We start from the raw sequence: 23501 nt of genomic DNA on the forward strand, positions 1-23501 counted from the left end.
CCGACAAAGTACCGAGAGCCAAGGTCGGCTCCGAATAAAAATCAGGAGCCAATCAGATACCTGCAGAACCAGCAGTGGAGTCTTGGCCCCAAGAATCTGCCAGTTCCAAAGAGGGAACCGAAGTCAGAGCAACATCCAGTGCAGAGATAGGGATGCCCAACGGCATCAGAACAGCTGGTACTAGAGGAAATGAAGTGGTGGGCTCCAAAACTTCTGTGTATGTCAGAGGAGAAGATAGTGCAGGAGTCCTTGGAGAAGATACCCCAACTCCAGGATGGAGATGGGTCTAAGAAGGGGCAGGAATACCTCTGGCTGCCAACAGATGATCCACCAATCTGGCATCTACTTCAGAGAGACTCCTGGAGGATTGAACGTACAATTCTGAAGGAGATTCTCTTCGGTCCAGAAAGGGACTGGGCAGCTAGCCCACAAAGGGGTGTATGAAGATGAATATCTCATCCTGGAAATATTCGGATCTGGTTTCAGCACTAAGGGATGGGTAAAGCCTGTTGAGGCATCGTTGGAGAAGTCGGCACATTGCTAGAAACCAAAGATGCCAGTGCCAATGCTGGTGCCGAATGCACCATAGTAGAGGTAGTTGGTGCCAAGGATTCTTGAATTTGTAGTTTCGGTATCTTTGCTTTCTGTTCCAAGGAGGTAGTCAGAACCAGAGCCTTATGTTTTTGGGCCACTGGTGCTGTGAGAGACACAGGTACATTGTGGCTATTCTTCTTGGAAAGGTCTGATTTTGGAGGGGACTCTGACTTGAACAAAGCTACACTAAAAGTAAAGTAGTTTTCAATATGCCCTTTACAATGAGCTTATTTTGATGCTTGACCAAGGCCTGGTTACTAAAGGCCTGGCAGATGTTGCAATTTGGTCAAGATGTGGAGCTCCTCGACAATACACACATGAAAGATGCCCATTAGAATTGGGCATCTTTCTTCCACAGTCTTGGCACTATTTAAAATCCAGAAATGCCTTTATGTTTTTCTGCCATTTTAATAATTAGCATTTAAACACAAGAATCACTTAACACACACACAACAAAGATAAGTGGAAGGTCTACTAATGATGGTAGTGGAAAATGCCAAAAAGGTATATGGGAAAAGAAAGAAAAGATGTACCAATGATGGTACTAAGAATTACCACAAGAGGTAAGAAAGGTAATGCAGATTACCAAAGGTAGAGTATTCAAACACAAAGCTGAAACAGTTATATAAAGGTATAATGCATGTATGGCAGATAAATAGCAAAAAAATAAGGAATTAGCTTAAATATAGAAATTTTTAAGGGCTTAGCTAAGAGTAACAGCTGACGCGTCTTGCTGACAAAGTGGCAAACGAGATCTGAGGTAATGAAGAGAGGGGAATTGTGGGTAGAGTCTTAGCTCAAGAGTTTTTTGGTTGGCACGAGCTGTACAACGGCTGAACCGGTTCGAAGGATTGGAACAGAATCCCCATTTGTCAAGAATGAATGAAGATTGACATCAGATCTGAAGTTAGACACTACGAATACTCTTGGTGCAGTGAACATTCCAAAGGGTACAGCAGAAAACGGATAAGGTTTTGTGTTTCTAGGTCACATTAAGAAACATCTGAAGTCTGGATGAACAGGGATGTGATAAGTATCTTTTAAATCTAGTGTTGCCAAGAAATGTGAAGGAGGAAGAAGAGGTAACAGGTTTGTGCGGTGCATCATTTTGAATCTGGGCACTAACAAACGGGTTTTGGAACCAAAAATCCAGAACTGGTCTCCAAGAGTTCTCTTTGGCACAAAGAACATCCATTTTGGGACAGGATTTGATGGAGAAGAATCAATGGAAACAGAGTCTGATCTGGAGGATGAGGAATGACCCCCTGGAAAAGAGGAATTTCCTCCTACTGCCATCTGTAACCTTGGTGAATAATTTTCAGAACCTATATGTTGCCAGTGGGAAAAATGGAGAATCAGGTCTTTCTGGAAGAAAAAGGGGCCAGAATGGGAGGGGTTCACAAGGTCTCTTGAATAGTAATTCAGACTTGGACTGTCATTTGTTTTAGGAGGTTAAAGACTTTTTGGAACCCCCTTTCCATTTCTTTGTAAACGTCTGCTTACTTTTTTTTTTTTTTTGCTGAAATTGGATGAGAAAGAAAATCCCTTGGACTATTTAAAAATAGAGAGCAGAAAAATCTTAAGAGATTTCTGGATCAGTTTGCCCCTTTCTTCCCACTTTACCTTTGCTGTACAGTGTCCAAATACTAAATCTCTATCCAAGGGATCATTTAAAATCTCATCTTTATCGTCATCTGGGAGTTCCTGAGAATGTACCCATGCAAACCTCCTCAAAACAGTACCAATGGCCATTGCCCTGGAAAAAGTATCTGAGTCACACACACTGTAAACAATGAGTAGTAACCTGTGCAACAGAAGAAACTAATTTATAGCAGAATTTTTCTCACAGGAAGAAATTGTAGATAAAACATTCTGTACACTCACTTTGAGCAAGCTTTAACATGACGCTGACAATTCAAAATTCTGAAAATCAAAGTTTCACAAGTATACATGTTTTTCCCATACTTATTTTCCCATCGTTATCAGAAAGAGTAGAAGTGGAATTAACTAAGTGCTTAGCAGCAGTGGAATCAACTAAAGGTACAGCTGCTGCATCAGGTCTGGGAATAACGTATAAAAATGTAAAAGACTGATTAACTTTATACATCCTATCTGCTTTTTTCAGGGGAGATGGCTAACTATCAGGAAAATTGCAGGCAGTCACACACGCACGTGCACAAATGCTCACATGCACACGTGTATGCACACAAATAAAATTAGAGGACACAGCACAAAGAAAAACAGATTTTCACCTCTACCAGAGCAGCTGGAAGGAATATACTGCATTAATTTTATGAAAGCAAAATAATCAAATAACTGGTATTCCACAGCAGTTGTTGTTAGTTGAAAGGGCACATCATGTGTATGCTCCAAACCTGGCGATGAAAGCAACCTAGATCTTTAACAGTAAAGATGCAATCCTACCAGCAGAAGAGCTGACTCTGACAAAACTATGGCAGTTATTAGAAAACGGAAATCAAAATGTAAAGCAACTATTCTAGAACTAGTGAATATAGTACCAGAGATAAAACAACTGGAACTGAGGTATTTAGAAAAGGGTAGGAGCAAACTACATATGAAAAAAAAATGGGAATTGTGGAAACAATATATACAGGGAAGGAATGAGGTTTAAAAGAAGGCAGGACTTGAATGAGCATTGTAATGCGTGACTGAAAATGACTGGATAGATTACAAGTGATGTATAATGTTTGCAACTAGGAGTGTGTCAGTATAGTTTGTGATGTAAAATCCCTGTAGATAGGACAGTGTCGTGGCTTGTTTTCATTTATATAAATGTATGATTTTCTATGTTATAAGTGAAGGTTTAATAAAGATGCTTCTAGTCTGAAAAAAAGGGCAGTAATTGAATAATGTATGTAATGTTGCTTAGGTTATATGATACATATCACTATATTTGAAGTATAAGGTTTGTTCATGTTAATTTAATTGTTTGATTCGAAACAAATAAAGCACTGACAAGTGCTGAAAACAATCCAACTACAAACAAAAGGCACTAGAGAAGAAGAAGAGGCTCGACTCCGTAGTTTAGCTTGCAACACTTTAATGTGACTCACAGCACTCCAATACACGTATCACACAAACGCCCTATTACAGAACACAGTGCGTTTTCGTTTCCTATTACTTCTTCTGATGTGTAACTGAATACATATTGGCTACACCCCTATCTTTAAATAGCCTTTAAGCTAATTACCGAACTGATCAATAAAACATTTAAATACTTTTTAATGAGCACTTCCATAGGGAACAAACCAAGCATTTCTACTTAACATATAAAAACAGCATCTACAAAACACATTTTAAAAACCTACCAATGTTGGCATAATACCTAAAACCAACTTACATACTAAATACTATTGTGAAATACATTTAAAATACATAAATAATACAAATACAATAATTTAATACAATTTCATTATCAGTAGATGTTAGCATCATCTAGTGTTGAAATATATTATTTACCAACAAATACTAGAAAAATGCATAGTACCATAGCGTGATATAAAATATAAAAAAAATTTCATAAAAACTCTACCTATTCAATAAGCACAATTCAAACTTATAATGAATACATACAATTTTTAATATCTACAATTTAGCTGCCCTCATCTTTAAAACTGGGGCAAGGGAAACTGCGTCATTTAGTCCTGGGGGTTTAATTAGCTTCCAAGAATAATTGCCACAGCAGTTCTTTATATTCTATAGATGTTTCCCATAGTCCACCCCTTATATCTTTTTCCACTACTTCTAGTACAAAAAAGTTAAATTTGCCTCCTGACAGCTAATTTTATGTCTGTAAAGTGCATTGTGTGTGCATTTAATCCTAATTTCATAATAATGCTCATATATTCTATTTTTCAGTTTTCTTTCTGACTTTCCCACATAGAATGCATCACAATGGTCACACAACCCTATGTAAACTATACCACTAGTTTCGCAATTTGCAAAACACTTACTTTGAATCAGAAAATCCCTACTTTTAATATAAATAGTCGCTTTTATACAAATATTTGGGCACTGTGAGCATCTTCCACACTTAAATTTTCCAACTTTTCCTTCCCTTACTATATTCATACCATTTTTACCTTCCAAAATTGTCTTTAAGCTCTTACCCTTTCGATAGGTACATTTCAGTGGCTGTACAAACAAGCATTCAAGATCAGAAATTTCTCTAAATCTGTTCCATTCATCCTCAAGTATTTTTCTAATTTTTATTGCTTCCCCACTAAAATCCAACACAAAGTTACTTTCGCCTTCATATTTGTCAACTTTTAATTCATCATTATTCCATCTTATTCTATTCCCAAGGATAGGTTTAAATTTGTCATTTCTTCCTGTCCTAACCTCTTTTTCTATTGCCTCAATAAGTCTGGTTGGGTATCCTCTATCTCTAAACATATTACGCAGTAATGTACACTTATCATTAAAATCTGATTCATTTGATGTCATCCTGCTACCTCTTACGAATTACCCCTTTACTATTCCTTTTTTCTGGTGGTAGGAGTGCGCACTATTGTATGCTAAACACGAATTAGAAAAAGTTTCTTTTCTATAGATTTTTGAAAAGAATTAATTTTCTCCTTTTCCTATCAAAATATCTAAATATTTTAAAATATTCCTATCGCACTGGTAAGTGAATGTCAGGAAGTTGGTCGAACTTGAGATGTAGTTAAAGTATTAAATTCATCTTCTGAACCTACCCATAAAAAACACATGTCGTCCAAAAAGCACCTATAAAGTTTCCAACAGTGTTTGAACTCAGAATTAATAATGTATCTATCCTCACAGGCTGACAAAATAATGTTGGTGTATATGGGAGCACATCTCGCCCCCATAGCTACCCCCTGGATTTGTTTAAAGAACTCGCCTTCGTAATGTATATAACTGTTACAAAGAACTAGGTTCATTAATGTTAAAATAAGATAAAAATCATTGTTACTGAATTTCGCATAATTCACTAATGCTTCTTCAAACCATTTCATTCCTTCACTATATGGTATAGAAGAAAATAGATCCACAATATCAATTGTGATAAAAATAATATTCTTGTCAAACATATCTTGTGTTAAATTCTGTAACAAATCCCATGAGTCTTTCACTACACCGTTGCCCTCCATTGATAGATCTTTTAGTTTAACATCTAGCCATCTGGCCAGAGGCACTGTAACAGAACCTTCTGAGGCTACTATAGGTCTCATTGCGGGATTTTCTGCATTTTTGTGAACCTTCGGGACTCCAAATATTGTGGGGACTTAAGGTTTTTCAACATGTAGGTACTTGAAGGTTTGAATATCGATTGAACCTTCCAACAGTAAATCATTCTTTATTTTATCCAGCCATCCATTCATCCATGATCCTTTTTACACATGGGGGTCAGGGTGTTACCAACAGTGACAACCATCTAAAAATAAGGTTTACACCACCAGGTGACTAGCCCTGCATCAGTTGTTATTCCACACCACACACTTAACATGTGCACTCTCACCTATGGCCAGTTTAGTATGTCCACTTCACCTACTGCATATGTTTGGAATTCACACATTCTATGGGCCTCAATTACAGGAGTTTTGAGGCTTCAAATGTTGAAAATTCTCGCTGGGTTTTTCTTGCAGTTTTTTTTACTTAATGGTTTGCGTGTGTGTGTGTGTGTGTGTGTGTGTGTATATATATATATATATATATATATATATATATATATATATATATATATATATATATATATACATATATATACATACATACATACATATATATATATATATATACATATATATATATATCCATATATATAAATATACATATATATATATATACACACACACACAGACACCCACCTACCTTAATAGCAGCTTAATATTAAACAAAGTTATGCACTCACCATAACGTTCCATCTGAATTGTTGCTCTTCATTTGTCTTCAACTTGTGGGACAAGGATCCAGCACAGATCTGACTTGGCTGCCTTCCTCCAGCATCTGATCTGAGCTCCAAGCTCCTCCCCTACCCATAATGCCCCCATCTCCTTCCTCCCTTCAGGTAGAGTTTGCTGCCCCCAACCTGACACCATAACTTACTTCCTGATGCCAAAAAACAGATAGTATCAACAGAAGTAACAGATAATGCCCAAGAGAGGGTCATGCCTTATCCAACCAGACCACCACTCAGCCCCAATGAGGAAGGGGGGGGGTGAAGACAAATGAAGAGCAACAACTCAGATGGAACATTATGGTGAGTACATAACTTCTTTATTTGAAGTTGTTGTCTTCATTTGGTCAACCTGTGGGACATAGTTCCTAGCTACCAAATACCTGGGAAGTCCTCATGGAAGGATATTCCGTAACACGGCGGAGCCAAAGGATCCCCTGCTTCTGGAGATCCAATTTGTAATGGGAAATGAAAATGCAAAGTTGCCCAGGTAGTCACCAAGGAAATGTCGTCCAAGGAAACTCTGGACCAAAAGGTGGATGAATTAGCCATAGATCTAGTGGAATGTGCCTTAATGTGATCTGGTGGAGGCACTCCCTTTATTGAATATGCCAAGAGGATACACTGAGAAATCCAACGAGCAATGGTGACCTCAGATACAGGCTTCCCTAAAAAGGGCTTGGAATAGGAAATGAAAAGTTGATCACACTTTGGGAAGGCCTTTGTTCTGTGCAATTAAAATCGTAATCGTCTAGGAACATCCAACAGATGCAAAGTATACTCCCCTTTATTCTGAAAGTTCAGAAAGAAGACGGGGAGGTTGATAACCTTATTGATGTTTGATTCTGAGGCCACTTTAGGTAAAAAGGAAAGATTAATGCACAGAGAAACTCTGTCTTTATGGAAATGATATAAGGGGGCTTAATCAATACGGCTGGAAGCTCCAACACCCTTTTAGCTGAAGTAATAGCATTCAGGAAAGCTGTCTTCCAAGATAGGAATTGTAGATCCACTGAAGCCAGGGGTTCAAAAGGAGAAGAAACTAAGGCTTAAAGGACCAAGTTAAGATCCCAGGGAGGCATAGGGTCCTTGATAGGTGGCCGAAGAAAAGTACCCTTCAAAAAGGCTTTGCAGAGCTTGGAAGAGGCTAGAAATGCTGAATTGTCTTGTGTGTGAAAGTTAGAAATAGCTGACAATTGAAACTTAACTGTAGAGAAACTGGCACCCTGCTGACAAATGATTGCCAGAAACTCCAAGATGATAGGAACTGGAGTAGTCAAAGGATCCAAATCCTGCTGAGCTGTTCAAATGGCGAAACACTTTCATTTACTGGAATAAATCTTCCTCATGAAAGATTTATGAGCTGCTACCAAAATCTTCTTAACTGGAGAAGATAACTGTGAGTCCTATCATGGGAACGGGAACAGCCAAATGGTGAGCTTCAGGCTGGCCAGATCTGGATGTGGAATCCCTGAGAGATGAGAAATCAGATCTGGAGCTGTATCCAATGTCCAGGAAGGACACACTACATGAGACCACAGAAAAGGTAACCATACTTGGCGAGGCCAGAAGGGGGCAATGAGGATTACGGAGCTGCCCAGCTGTTGTGCTTTCTGGATGAATTTTGAGATCAGGGCATAAGAGGTTAAACTTAAAGAAAACTGGAGAGCCAAGCATGAACTAGACTAGAGCATCTTGGTGGGGGGGGGGGGGGGTTCAGAGCAAAAAACTTCATTTTGGACAGAGGCGAAGAGATCGCAACAAGGTTGACCCCACTTTCGATCTGCTTCGCTACTGAAGGATTCAGAGACCACTTGTAAGGCATCAGTTACTCAGGCTATAGATAAGGGAAAGTAGGTACACACGGCTTACCTTGATCTTGCTAAAGCATTTGACACCATTTCCCATTCGGGTATTATTGATAAGCTCACCAGCCTGGGCATAAACCCTTATGTCACAAGATGGATTGCAAACTGGCTCTCAGACAGATCCTATAAAGTAAGAGTAGCGGGATCTATGTCCGAATCCAGACCAGTAACGAGTGGTGTGCCTCAGGGCTCTGTCCTGGGGCCCCTCCTGTTTGGCATATACTTCTCAGAAGTACAGGCAAGCACGGAAGGGCTGTGGCTGACTAAGTTTGCGGACGACTGCAAACTGGGTGCTATAAGTGAGTCTCCGACCGACATGGAGATCCTCCAGATGGGCCTAAATGAGACTGATGCATGGTGTCAAAGCCATGGTCTCAAGCTAAATGCAAAAAAAATGCGTAGTAATCCCCTTTGGAAAAAACAGAGTACCTGCAAACTACAACATAGGAGGTAATCCCCTGAAATCTGAAGAAGAAATAAGGGATCTAGGGACCCAAGTAGATAGTCAGCTTTCCTTTGATAACCATGTTGCCAAAGTGGTTAGAAAATCCTTCTATGTGACCCATCTGATCACAAAAGGGTTCGCATCAAGATCTAAGGATGTAATGGTGCCCCTCTACTCTTCCTTCATCAGACCCATTATTGAGTACAATGTACCAAATGGAATGTACCTGGCTAGACATCTCCAGCAGCTGGAGAGACCACAAAGGTACCTAACCAAGAGGATTACTGGCCTCAAACAGTTGCCCTATGCAGCACGATTGAAAAAGCTAAGACTGTTATCTGTTGCATACCGCTTTCTCAGAGGCGATCTCTGTCTAACGTACAGAGCCATGTCCAACCCAGAATTGTTGAACATGCTCCATCTTAGCAAAACCAAATCTACTCGAGCTACACGCTCTAGGGATATAAACCTCAACACAACAATGAATAGAACATGTTGGAAGGATAGATTCCCTTCATACAGACTTCCCTTACTATGGAACAGGGTCCCGATCTACATAAGACAGAGCCCCTCACTATCACTCTTCAAGAGGAACCTTGATGAGTGGATGGGTAACAAAGTTCACACCGGGTATCACACCAACAGCACTACTAGATAGGGGCCAAGGGTATTAGCTGCTAGTACAAGGGTCAAGGGAACTACTAAAGGGGTGGTAAATACCGCACAACGTGGCTGGGCTAATATATGCCTTCGGGCATATAGCCCAGTACCAACCTATGAACCTATCAGGATAGACCTGCTTAGCCTGTCCGCCAGAATGTTGGACTTCCCCAGAATGTGCGATGCTACCAGAAAATTGCCGGTGGAGATAATCCACTCCCATAATCTCATGGATTCGCAGCAAAGGGGACAAGACCTGGTTCCCCCCTGTTTGTTGATATACCAGACTACAGACATGTTGCCTGTCTGGATGGCAATTGTCCCTAGGGGAAGATGGGCCTGAACAGCTTGCAACGCCAATAGCGCCACCCTCATCTCTAGGACGTTGATATGCAACTGGGTCTCTATGGAAGACCACATGCCTTGAACTGTCCTTCCCAAGCAGTTCCACTCCCACCCAAGCAAAGAGGCGTCCTTGGTCACCGTGGTCAGAGGGGTGGGGATAATGAACAGATGACCGCAAAGAAAATCTGGGGACACAGTCTACCAAATAAGATAATCTGTGCATGCACAGGAGAGACAAATCGGATGTGACAGTGGCAGATTTAGAAAGGACCGCTGGACTACCAGAGTCCACTAGAACACCCTCATATGTAACTGGGCTGTCGGGATGAGGGTGATCATGGCTGCCATGGACCTCAATGCCCTTAAAACCATGTCTGCATAAGGAGATGGAACTTGAAGAATGTACAAGTCATGTTTGAGGGAGTGAAGTCTGTCGGGTGTCAGGAAGACCATGGTCTGAATGGTGTCCAACCGGGCTCCAATAAAGTCCAAAACTTGAACCGGTTGTAACAGAGACTTATTGAGATTGATGGTGATGCCCAACTGGTGGGTGGTTCAGATGAGAAAGTCCCGGGCATGGCAGAGTCGATGCTTGAAGGGGGCGGGGAGGAGTCATTCGTCCAGGTTAAGGGAAGACCTGGAAGCCCTGCAGCCGCAGGTGAGCTGCTACCACCACCATCACTTTGGTAAATACCCCGGGGGCTGTGGTGAGACCAAAAGGCAGCACTCTGAATTGGTAATGATTTGCACCTAGCCTGAAGTGGAGAAACCTCAGAGTGTCTGTCCATTTTGATGTGATAGTATGCATCTTGAAGGTCTGAGCACATCCACTCATTTTCCTGCAAAAAGGGCAGGACAGATTGGAGAATGACTATCTGGAATTTCGTCTTGGCAACTGACGAATTCAGGGTAGAGACCCAGAATTGGCCTCAGGTCCCCCTTTTTCTTTGACACCAAACAGAACCTGGACTAGATGCCTAACCCAGACTGGTCTGGGGGGATGGGCTGAATAACTTATTTTTCTAGCAGCTTGGAAATTTCCTGTGCTGCTGTTTTCCTTTGTGTGGATGGAATGTCCGGGAGGAACTTGGCCGGGCATGGCCTTTGAAAGAAGGGGATTGAATATCCTCTGGATATGATTTGCAACACCCACTGATTGTTTGTAATTGACTCCTAGGCTGATGGATGTAGTGAGAGTTGACCCCCAACTGCCTCCCGAGACTAGCAGTCACGCAACCCTTGAGGGCCTGTCTGGAAATGGATCCCAAGACCCTTGATTTCTCGGGACCCTCTGCAGCGAGGGTGGAGTCTGTCAAATCCCCCTCTGCCTCTTGGGGGAAGAGGAGTCCCCAGCATCCTGAGAAGAACCCTGAGACTTCTGGAAATACATCTTTGCCCCCCTCCGATTCCTGGATAAGGATTGTTGAGGGTGGAGAAGCCGATTCCGATGGCAGTCTTCCCATCCTTCTCACTCTGGACCAGAGTATCACGTACCGTCTTTCCAAAGAGAATAGAACCATCATATGGGGCATTGGTAAAGGTTGCCCTGATGGGCTCCAAGAAGGTACAAAGCCGAAGCCAGGCATGACGCCTGATGGCAACGCCTGCTCTAGCAGCACCCTCTGTGGCATGATAGAGAAGCCGCATAGAGATATTGGCAAAAGAAGTGGGGGTGGCCATTCGGCAGAGACTACCTTCTTATCCTCTGCAGACATGGACCCTGGAGTAGACTCTGCAACCTCCTTCACCAGGTCTCGTTGAAGCCTAATGCTGTCTGCCATATATGTTCAGTGCACACACAGTGAACATGGCTGAAGCATAGGCTCACTTCACAAAACAGTCCAATGTCCTAGACTCTCAGTCTGGCAGGTGAACCGTGGAATTCTCCTTTGTGAGCTCCTTCTTGGTGGCTGCTGCCACCACATGGCATCGACCGGGGGTCCCTTTGACCAATGTAGTTTGGCTGTGGGGGAGCTAAGGACCTTATTGGGGTGCTTGGGAATAGGGTCCACTGTGTTGAGCTCCTTCCTTGCCCGAGACGTCACATGATCCACTAGGGGATCTGCATTGTCAGGGTTAGGTTTTTGGATGGACCATTCCCTGCTCTGTTACAGAATCTTCATGATGTCTCCAAATGAGACATCCTCTGGGTGTGATGGGGGGAACCCTCCCCCTCCTACAAGTTGGTGTCTTCTGTGAGAGACTCTGGTGGGGAATCTATGTGCCTCCTTTTACATGCAAGTTTTCGATGAACCTCCTCTGGGGGAGGTTTCTGGGGAGACTCAGAAACATTTAGTTGCTCCGGTGCGGGGCCTCCCTGGGGCAAAGAGGCAGCAGGCTGTCCCTGAGGTAACAGGATGGCAGAATCTAGACCAGAAAGAGGGAGCCAGGATGGATTCCGAAGACAAGATCATCAAGGGCCTTGATGGGATCAAGAGAACCCTCATCAGAAAGTTAAAGGCAGATGGAGACCGAACCACCTGAATAGGGGCAACAGACAGCTCAACAATCCCCTGGATCAATGGGGGAGCCGGAGATGAACCTATAGGCTCAGAGACTCCAATTGGAAGGCTCTGCTCCAAAAAACTCTGAGCCAAAACCCTCCCCTTGGATCCAGTGCCAAGCCTATGGCTCCGAGAGCTGGATGGACCAAAGCTCGTCAGATCCAACCTGCTCAAGGTAATGGCTGGTGCTGACCCCTCGAGGCAGAGGGTCCTAGGATTCGAGAGCTCTGAAACTGAGGGTTGGATCAGAGAAGGAGTAATCTGGATGAAGATGGACTGCATGCCCCCCCGCTCTGGAGGAAGAGGAAACAGGTAAGACGCCCATCTGTATCTGGGTGCGGATGAACTTCCACATCATCCTGTCCACCTCTGCTTTGGAAAGGCTACAGGTGGATCTGGATGAAGAAGCCACTAGAGGGGCTGTGAGGTGACACCGATCCTGGGGAACAGGTCCAAAGACCCCCGGCTCCAGAGAGAAACAAGGGGAACAGAGCCATGGAGACTCTATCCTTGGAGCCGAATGGAGCTTGGCAGGTGGTCCCGCTGAGAACTAGCCAGGGCGGGGACAGAAGTCGTAGCAGGGGGTAGCAGTGGAAGAGAAGGCCTGGGCTCTCATAGAAGGTGGGGGGAGAAGGCCTTTTAGAATAAGTTTGTTCCTCCTCCTATCAATCAATGCGCGCGGATTGAACCCTGTGCAGATCAAGCAGGAGGAATCAAGGTGGGCAACCCCTAGACACTCAACACAGTGTGTGGCCATCAGCTGGGGAAAGCTTGTGGTCACACTCCATGCACTTGCGATACCTAGGTTTGGGAGTCTCTGACATGGTCAAAGACAGAGGTAGGCCCAAACCAATAAATATACTACACACACACACACACACACACACACACACACACACACACACACACACACACACACACACACACACACAAGAGATAAGACAAAAAGAAAGGGTATTTTTTTTTTTTTTTTTTTTTTTTTTAAACCGATGCAAAAACGCAGAGGGGAGATGGGAAAGATAGAAAAGAGCATTTCTAGACAGAAATAAGATCTAGAATAGACAAAAAGAAACGCACTTACCCAAAAAGCTCAGAGCCAATGGATCACAATGCTTACAGGAGTGCAGCAAATGAAATTTGAAGGGAGGAAGGAGACTGACATTATGGGGAGGAGCTTGAAGCTCGGATCAGAAGCTGGAGAAAGGCAGCTGAGTTGGATCCATACCAGATCCATGTCCCACAGGTTGAAGACCAAATGAAGACACCAACTTCAGATCAAATGTTTAAAGACAGTCACTTGATTAGAGAGCATTAAGATGTCTTCATCTTCAAAGAACTTTAATCTGCGATAATATACCTACCAAATTTCAGATGCAGTTTGCTTTACTAACTTATTATTGCACATCCATTTACTTGTGTATCCTATGTAAAATATGACATTTTCTTTTCTTCTGTGTATATATTCTTTGAAGATTTTATTTTATCCTTATTGCAAATACTGGTGGTGTGTTCATGGATTAAAAGGGTCAAAGGGCAAGCCATTGACCAAGTTAAATCAAGTAAGTAAATAAAATATGTCTCTTTGGATATGTTCTGATGCTTCTACAGTATTGTATCGTTGCTTTCCAGCATACTAGTGCACATCACCAAAGGAAAATGATTGCATCAGTCTACTACCATAGTAATGGGTTTTACTATGCATTAGTGATCAGTCAGTAAGTGGGCATAACCCTCCAAAGACTGGGCTAAAGGTGGGAATGTTACACTATAAACAGGGTAGAGATATACATGTGCACGCGTACACACACACACAAAATTATGTTACTCTCCATTATACTTTAACATTCAATGGGCTTGTGGGCTACTAATACAATAATAGCTCCTTCAGAAATAATCACACATTTTACAGTTTGACAAAATGCACTTGTGTAGTTCTGTTTGCATGAACTGAATTTTTTGAACATATTCAGTAATTATAATATCAGTTCAGGCTGCTTCTAAAATAATGTAAAATAAACACTTACTTTTTCTTCTGAAAAGATGGCTTTCCCTTAACTTTTTTCTCTTCTTGTTTTACATTTGTTTTACCAGCAATAACCTCACCCACTGCGTGAGGGCTATTAGCTTCATAATGAGGTTGGGCCGTAATGTCCAGTGCATCTGGGGTGGTGCCTTTGTTTTGGTGATTGTTCAGATCTTCATATTTCATTTCAAGTACTTCATCATTGCCAAGATTTTCTTTTTCTGTAAAGTTATAGGACTTAAGTTAATTGTTCCTTATATACAAGATCTACTTACAGAACATGTAGCAGCAGTGTTAGCCCTAAATATTGTGAATAAGATTGAAAGCATCAAAAAATACAGATCATAAATGGAACTACTTGGCTACAAAAGTAGTGTAAAATCTAGCAAACTTACACAGCAATCTTAACGTGCAGAAAAACAAAATGCACTTTGAAACAAACTATGGTGAGATGAAGTTGGGGATGGATGTGGAGGCAAAGGTTTTGATTTTAAGGAACTGGCAAATTCACAGCAATAGTGTACAGGCCATACTGTATGTTGGGTAACTGTAAAGATCAAAGAATACATTCAAGTGGGAAGTAGCACTGCATTTGCATGATTGGAAGAGTAGGTAAACCCTACTTGGTGTACTCAACATTATAACCTCCCACCAAGCAATTATCTTCCCCCTCATCCCTTTGTGTGCTTCATGTTATCATTAAGTATCTCTGTAGACTATCCCACCACCCCCTACTTTGTTAGCCCATTCCATAGGCCCAAAACCCTCCCTGGGTAAAAGTATTTTTTATAGATCCAGGGAGTTCATAGTCTCTGCACAGTGCTGACTTTACTTCCCTTCCTCTTCAAGCCCTCCATTTAAGGAAATTTATTCCACATCTCCTTAGAATCATCTTGTGCCCCCAGCAACCCATTCATACTGGTCAGATATGACCTTGTGCACCAGTATCAAATAATCAAATACCTCTTTCAATCTTTCAAGAGAAGAACTCTGTCTCACAGTGCCAGATCATACCCTCCACCCCCCATACACACACACCATGGACATCTACACCTGGATTCCTTCCTAAAGCTTAGTGTTCATCTTCTTTTACAGTCGCCAATACTGCATGCAGTATTCAAGATGTGGCCTGACCAAGGACCAGTACAACAGCAGCATTATCTCCTTGCTTCTGGAATCTATTCCCAAGGAAGATGCACTACAGCATGTAAATGGTTGGCGACACTGCCCTCTTATTCTGTTCTCTGTACTACCCTAAAATCTTCATCCTACTCTTTTCAATCAGTTCCACTCCCCTCCTCCAGTGATATTTCACCAGAGTTGCTGTAGCCAAGGTACAATACTTCACCTTTGTCTTCACTGAACAGTCACCTTTCAACCTATTTGAGTAGACTTTCCTTAACCCTTCTTAGATTGTCCTACCATTCTATTCTGCTGCACTTAAACTTTGTGACAACAGAGAGATTAATACTGTTCTCTGGTCCTTCAGATGTGTGTGTGAAAGAGTAGTGGATCCAGAACTGACCCATGTGGTACTTAAAAAGGTCACTTTCCTTATTCCAAAAGGTGTTCTTGTCTACAGTTTAACCATGTAACAATCCAGTTCCTTAGTCTTTAGCCTACCCCCAATCCTTCCAGATTTCTTAGCAATCACCAATGCAGAACCTGCTAAAAGACCTCAGTGAAACCCAAGTAAACTACTCTGCCAGTACGTCCCTGTCAAGGTCTCCTCTTACTTAATCATACAAATGTATCCAATTTGGCAGACAGCATTTTCTAACCATGAACACATGAAATTTGTTGTATAATCATAAATCAACAAACCTCCCCTCAGGAGTCTCTCCATGACTTTGCCTAATATCAGGGTAACAGGCCTGCAGTTCCATGGATTTCTCCTGCTCTTCTGTTTTATAAGTGTATGGCATATGATGTTTAATTCTTAAGATTATGGACCACTGTACGAGTGCCTTATCAGATTCCCCAGGACCTTGGTTGGCAGCACCTCTGGTCCCTGTGCACTATCCTCACTCAAGGAAGATGGCTCCCTCTCAGCCTCTTTCTGCTCTAACCTTTTCTGCATCTCCCTCCTAACAGTGCCTTTGCTCTAGTTTTCCTCTATAAAAACAACTAATCTATGTATTGACTCAATATCCAAGCTTTTCCCCTTTTCTCAGCCTAGCCAGGTCTGTCTCATTTTTGTTTCTGCTTCGTAACTAAAGCATCTCTTCCCCTCATCCCCTTTTGCCAGTCTCCTTTCAGCTTTTAATTTCACACTGTATAAAGCCTTATGTACTCTTACTCACCTTCATCTTTCACCTGTTGTATGTCCAGTCTTATGACCAAAATTCCTAGCCTTACCTTCTTCTGCAGCAACATTAGCTTTCACCTCTTTTTTAGCATCTCCCTCAAATCTTTGTCCACAGACCCAAGCACTGCATTCATTGACCAAATGCGATAAATTGTTTTCTCCCTCGGTTTGGTCCTAGTGCAGAAGTTCAGCTTTCCCTATTACCAAATTGTAATTTAATCATCTTTATACCACAAAGTTTCCTTTTATTATTAACCGGACCCCCATGTCCACACGCATACCCAGTATTCTGCACTGTTAGTGGTTCCTTTACCCAGATATTCCTGCCTTTCCAATACCTTTGTTAGAGCCACATTCTGAATTTTATCTTTTGTGCTACAGTTAGTGATCCAGCAGCTGATGGAAAGCCTGAATTTCCAGTCCTCTCTCACTCTGCTCTCTGTCCAGCAATTAATAATCCCTCAAGTTTTATCCTGGCAAACTGAGATCCCCATCTCACTTAGTTCTATTCCAGTTCCTCATCTTTTGATGCATCTGGAGACAGATGATCTCTTCTCAATACCTAAACTGTCAGGGTGCGTACCCTATTATTCAGACCATGCATATTCCCTTGTTCTGTTCATGGAGTGATATTTTTCACCCTCTAGGATTTCAGACTTGTTACCCTAACTTTATGTAAAGCATTACTATATCTAGCTCATCAAACTTGTTACTCCTCCTTTATGTAAAGCATTACTGTATCTAAATCATCTCAATCATTTTTGAACAACCTATACCACTACACTACCACACCCCATCCCCTCTCACCACTAGCCCATGTTCCTTTGATACCAGCAATATCCACACAGTTCCTGCATTTTACACAGCTCCCCATCTTCTCATCCAAACTTCCTGTACTGAATAAATACTAAAACTATGTAGAGTCAAAACTGATTATCTGCTATTTTCTGCATCCCTCCCACACACCCGTTCTACTGCCCAAGCACCATCTCACTTTTTCTACATCTTCCCCATACTATATTAGTTTAGTGGTACAACAGACAAGATGTAATTGTACAAACACAGCTCTTTGCCATATGTTCTCTTTTCTAGGCCAAGATGGTCTTCTCTGCCCAGTCTCCCTTCATCCTCTTGTGAGCTCAAAGCTCTTAACTGCTCTTTACTGGCACATTAAGTAATATTTTCCAGTCCTCTCTTTCCTCAATGTATTAGATGCTGGTGTAGCTAATACTTACGTGAATGCTTCCTCCAGCCCCTATACTGGCATGAAAATCACCTCCTTGGCTCTATTTGCTACTACTTTAAGAGTTTCTTTCAACTATGACAGGGCAATGTTGCCTACAACCAAACCTCAGCAAACATTCACCACTCATTTTTTGGTAATCACCTAGGTAACCTCCTCCCTTGTCTACAGCGGTGCCTCGAGACTACTTTCAATGCAATCTCATCTCCTCAGTCTCTTACAGCTCTGTCCCCACATTGATTTCCTCCATTCCCTCCTGCCCATGTATCTATTCCTCTCACCCACAGCCTCACTCTCTAGTTCTGTTAACCTGCCTCTACAGCTTTGCTCACGATTTGTACTGGTTACTTCACTCCTTGTGATAATCTGATGAACTGTCCAGCCCTTTTACACTTTATGAACCTGTTTCACTTCTCTTATTCCTTTCCTTCTCTGACTTCCCATTTAGCTGATTTCTCCTCTTCCTGTTCCATTTTGCTTGTCTAGTAGACTGGCTCATGGCTATATGTCCTCTACATTACTTGGCGAACATTCTTTAATTGTCCCTAATTTTCAGGGATATTCATGATTTTGTCCCCAAATTTTTGCTGTGTGTCCTTCCTAAACTAAATCTTTCCTCCAAAATGGTAGAGTCTAGTCAATTACAGCTACAAATTAAATGCAGGTTAATTCAAGTTCTCTTACACTGCCAGCTTCCTGAGTTAATAGTGCCAGTATTTTAAGTGTCCCTAATTCTGGACTACTGTCCCTCATTTTTGCCTCTGTCCCCGATTATGGATGTACCTGTAGCTCCATTTTAGATTTCTTCATGTTGTCCTCTCATTAAGGCTGCATCTTCCAGTTTCACCACTCTGTATCAACATTACTTGACTGTCCTAATCCCAACAACCTCTTCTCAAGTCCTCGTGTACTCTGCTTTTCAACATCCAGTCTTTTCTACTGGACTCCTCCTGCCACCTTTCCAGTTCCATATGACCCTTTTTCACTTAACTAGCAAGCCTGCAGCTTTCATTTTCTCCCTTAAAAGCCCCTTAGTCTCATGGAGATCCCATAACCGCTGTTGCCCGTAAGCTCCCAATCCAATACACTACCCCACATTTTGGGCACAATCATCCATAAATTTCCTCCCTCTTCTTGTGCCCACAGCCTGTTCTGTTCATTTTATGGAGCAAATTACACTTACAGCCTTACTTTCCATTTCCCATTCTTGAAATAATCACCATCACAAATCCACATTCAATGCATCCCCTTTATTATAGATACTTAACAGTGTACCTCAGTGCGATTTGCTAAGCAGGCAGCAGTTGAGCAATGAACACACAACAGGCCAACAATCATCAATAATTTTACCTTATTCAGGGAGAAAGAAAAAGTATATATCCAAAACTGTTTTTAGACATCTTTATTAAACTGGACATTAAAAGAGTGAAATAGATACTTGTACTGTAAGAGAAAGCAACCCAAACTAACATTTATTTTCATGCAGTACATATTGTAATAACATTTTCACTGCAACATTAAATTGCTCAGGTCTTGCCGTCCCTTAAAAAAAAAATCACTCTTCCTCATGAGCACTGCTCTGCATGGACTGTACCAACAAATTCAATTTACTATGTAATTTGCTCTTTCACTTTTCTAAAGATTCCACTTCTGGTTCTTTATTTCCTTTGCAATATGAATTACTTCAGTAAATTAGTTTAGATGCTGAATTCAATTTTCTAGCAATTGTTTTTTCTGCAGCAATAGCACTTCACTTAGTAAGGCCTTACAATGTCTGGGAATTCAGATCCTTTATCTCAGCTCATAAGAACCATTTCTTTACTTACAGTTATTTGCTCCTACACCACTTCTAAGAGTATTTTAAGCAGAATTTTTAAAATCTGCATTCACAAAACAGATGTTCCCAATTCTCTCTCTTTCCCATCAAATCTCCAACATTTGCTAGCTGTCTCAGGAAAAATTCTCTGAAGTCTGCTCGGGATAGAAAAATAGCTGCCTGTACAAACACTTTCAGGCAAAAATCCTAAACCTTCTGCACTATTGTGCATACTTGGGAGCCATACACATATCCTCCCAATGTGCCTTAGTATACAGTGCCTTTATATTCTCTATTCCCAGTACTTTCTAACCTTCTCTGATTGATTCTTAGTCATGCAATATTTTAATGCCCTACTAAATTATCCCTTTTTAACAGTAACTTCTGTTAGACTAGACTAAGAATATTAGCAGACCAGTTCTATCATTTAACCATCCACTGCCCACCTCTCTCTCTCTCTGCCTATAAACTCATCAATCCTGGGTAGGAACAAATGGTCTATAACCTACAGTATAAGTTTTGCTTAGCCTCATCCCACTATTACCTTTCTTCTCTGTTTACAAGCACCCCAAACGGATTCCTTTGCTAATTTTCTCCAGAAAATTCCATTCCCCTCCTTGCCTAGTTTCTATATCAATACTTGCATTCATCCTAATTGGTACAATCCCTTTTCCCCATTCCTCTGCTGGTTTGGTTCTTAAAAATACTTTCTATTTTATGAACATAATACTCTGTATGGTTACGGTGATTCACCTTAAGGACCTGCATCCAAACTACTACCCCAATGATTTTTCAATCCCCCCACCCAGTTTGCAGTCATACCTTTCCACTTAAACTTATAACCTTCTGCTTGTTATGTATATAACCTTTAACTGTGTAGCTCTGAACCATCCCATTAAATAAGGTAATGCTTTAACTGCTTGCTCTATGGGAAGAATCAACTGTCCCACATAACTCTTTCCCTATTCCCCTCCCAAATAAATATTTTCAACTCTATCCTGGTCCTTTTGTTGATAAAAAAAATATGCCTGATATGTATATAAAACAAAAAAGTGTCTAGAAACATTTTTACTGCTCCTGTCTTACTATCCATAATCAAGCATTTCCAGTTTTTAAATGTTTGCATTATATTTTTGTTTAGTCTCTTCCTACCTGTCCTTAGCTGCCATGTACGTTTTAACCCATACATCTAACTACTTCGTCTTACCATGTCCCAATAAATGCAATTTGCAGATCCAGTCCATGTGAGGGTACATAGTTTACTGCTATAGAATTGTTTGTCATTTATTTGATATCCTGAAGATATTTGAAAGATCAAAAAATATTTCACAATAATATCAATTTCCAGATTTATAAAGTACAAAACAATATCACCTGTGAATATAGCTTATTTTATTACCATACCAGTTATATTCTTAAATTTTAAAGTCCCTTATTTTCTTTACTAATGGCCCTAAATGTAGAGTAAATAAAGGGGAAAGAGGACACTCTTGCTGTATTTCTTCTGTTCAAAAAGCTGGATGTACCCTCCCACCTTAATTATTGCTTCTGAGCTTTCATAAATCCTCCTAACTAACCCTATTATTCTACCAAGTAATGCAAATGCTACTATTGCCCTATTCATGAAATTCCAGCTAATTCTAATAGAATGTCTTCTCTGGATCAACTCACAACAGTGGTGTCCCCTCCACATTTCCTTCTGGACAATCAATATACTATTAATGTTGTTAAATGACTGCTTTCCTTCCACAAGACCACATTGAACTATATCTATCAGTTTCGGAACCACCATAGCCATTCGTTGAACTAGTATAACAGTTTATAATCATGGTTAAAAATTGAAATGGTTCTATATGAAACTAGGTCTGAAGGGTTGTCACCCTCTTTGGGTAATGCAGCCATCAAGGCTTTATTCTAAGATACTGGTAATCACTCCCCTTTAAATACTGCTAAACAAAATATTCCAGATTTTTATCACTTTCTTCCCCCCCAACTTCCAGAATTCCACAGGAATACAGTCTGTTCCTGGAAACTTCCTGGTCGATTGGTTATACTGCACCATTTTTATCACATTTCTTACTATCTTAGCTATTACTTGCTGAGCCTCATCTTCCTCTAACAAATGGCATAATTACAGAATCTATAAATAAATTGCACTTTCCATAAATATTTCCATTTGCATCTTTTCTCGGTTTCCACATTCTTCTGTTTTATATACATTATCATTTTCCAATATCTCCAATATATGTGTGGGATCTCAAGTTTTTGTTTAACAGGCTCTAAGTTTGGCAACAATAATTTCTACTTTTATTGTCTAAGCAAATGTGTTAAAAAGTTTGTGCTGTGGATTTAAATAGCTGCTTAACAGCAACCTTTCTAAACTAATTCAGGTTATCCAAATATTCCTTTAGTTCCCTTTAGCACTTGCAGCTGCTTCTATTCTTGTTCTGAGAGATCTTCCTTATTTTACAACACTTTAACCTTTGTCATCCTGTCTAAATAATTCCCATTACTTTTCCCCTACATTTCTTTTTAGCTTATTTTTAGCATGGTTAAAAATCCATTCTCATTTTTCCCCCTCACCAGCTATCCCTTCTGAATAAGTTTCCATCTAACTTCAATGGATACTTCATCTCCTCCATTCTCTCAAACAATACAAACAGTACTGACCCACCGCAAGCCCCCAAGGACCAAAATGACACTACTCCCTTCTCCATCAGGCCAGTTCCAACATCTGTTATCCAAAAATACTTAACTAAACTCAAACCAACCACCTTCGCTGCAGACAACCTCCCTGCCAAATACCTCCAACTCGCATCCAAAACCATAGCCTATCCCCATTTCTGTTCTGATAAACACATCAGTTTCTGAAAGTACTGTCCCTTCCCTGTGGAAGACCTCATTTATAATTCCCCTTCTCAAAGGGTGGCCCCTCCACTGACCTCCCAAACTACAGATCAATTACGATCCTCTCCCCCTATCAAAGATCTTAGAAAAATGCATCCATCAACTCCTTACCCACCTTCTCTCCAATAATGTACTTTCCAAATCTCAACATGGTTTTCGCCCATCCCTCACAGGGCCACCACCGCCCTGATCAATTTCACCAACACTACTAACTCACTCAAAAACCAAGGCAACCTAGTCTCAGCTACCTTTTTAGACTTATCCAAAGCATTTGATACAGTTTCTCACAGCAAACTTCTAACCTGCCTCTTTGACCTCACCATTAAGAACCTCACCCTATTCTGGTTCAAAAGTTACCTAGATAACTGCCAACAGTCTGTCAAATGGCTCAACTCCCTGTCCCCCATAATTTCTGTCACACTAGGTGTCCTATAAGGATCCATTCTAGGCCTCCTTCCTTTTAACATGTTTACAAACTAAGTCCACTTAGCAACCACTAAAGCTGACCTAGTTCAATATGCAGACAACCCTGATCTGCTCTGCTACTAGCATCCAACTTCTACAGCAAAGAGCCCAAGAATCCTTTATTGAAATAGAAAACTGGCTAAGTAAGAATCAATTGATATTAAACCCAAAGAAAACACAACCCATGTTGTTCCATCAAACAAAGATGAACAACCCCCACCTTCTCCATACTCTCAGCCAAGAAGACCCTCATCACCCCAGTATCAGAGGCCAAACTACTAGGACTTACAATTGATACATATCCAAGATGCAATTGATCCACATCTAAGATACAACAAACATATCAACATAACTATCTCCAAAGTCCAGAACAAGCTAGGGA

The 23501-nt window shown here is 41.1% G+C and overlaps 1 protein-coding gene across 1 annotated transcript in view; it reads right to left on the bottom strand.

The window, feature by feature from the left end:
• The window catches only part of LOC122799482 (N-lysine methyltransferase KMT5A-A-like), a 584753-nt gene that overhangs the window by 228830 nt on the left and 332422 nt on the right, over window positions 1–23501 (bottom strand). The window contains exon 6 of the mRNA XM_044068577.1: window positions 14382–14601. Within this exon, the coding sequence (XP_043924512.1) occupies window positions 14382–14601 (220 nt within the window). The remainder of the gene's footprint in view (window positions 1–14381; window positions 14602–23501) is intronic.

This window comes from Protopterus annectens, chromosome 4.part0, assembly GCF_019279795.1.
Source record: "Protopterus annectens isolate FY-2018-M chromosome 4.part0, PAN1.0, whole genome shotgun sequence".
Classification (NCBI taxonomy): Eukaryota; Metazoa; Chordata; order Ceratodontiformes; family Protopteridae; genus Protopterus; species Protopterus annectens.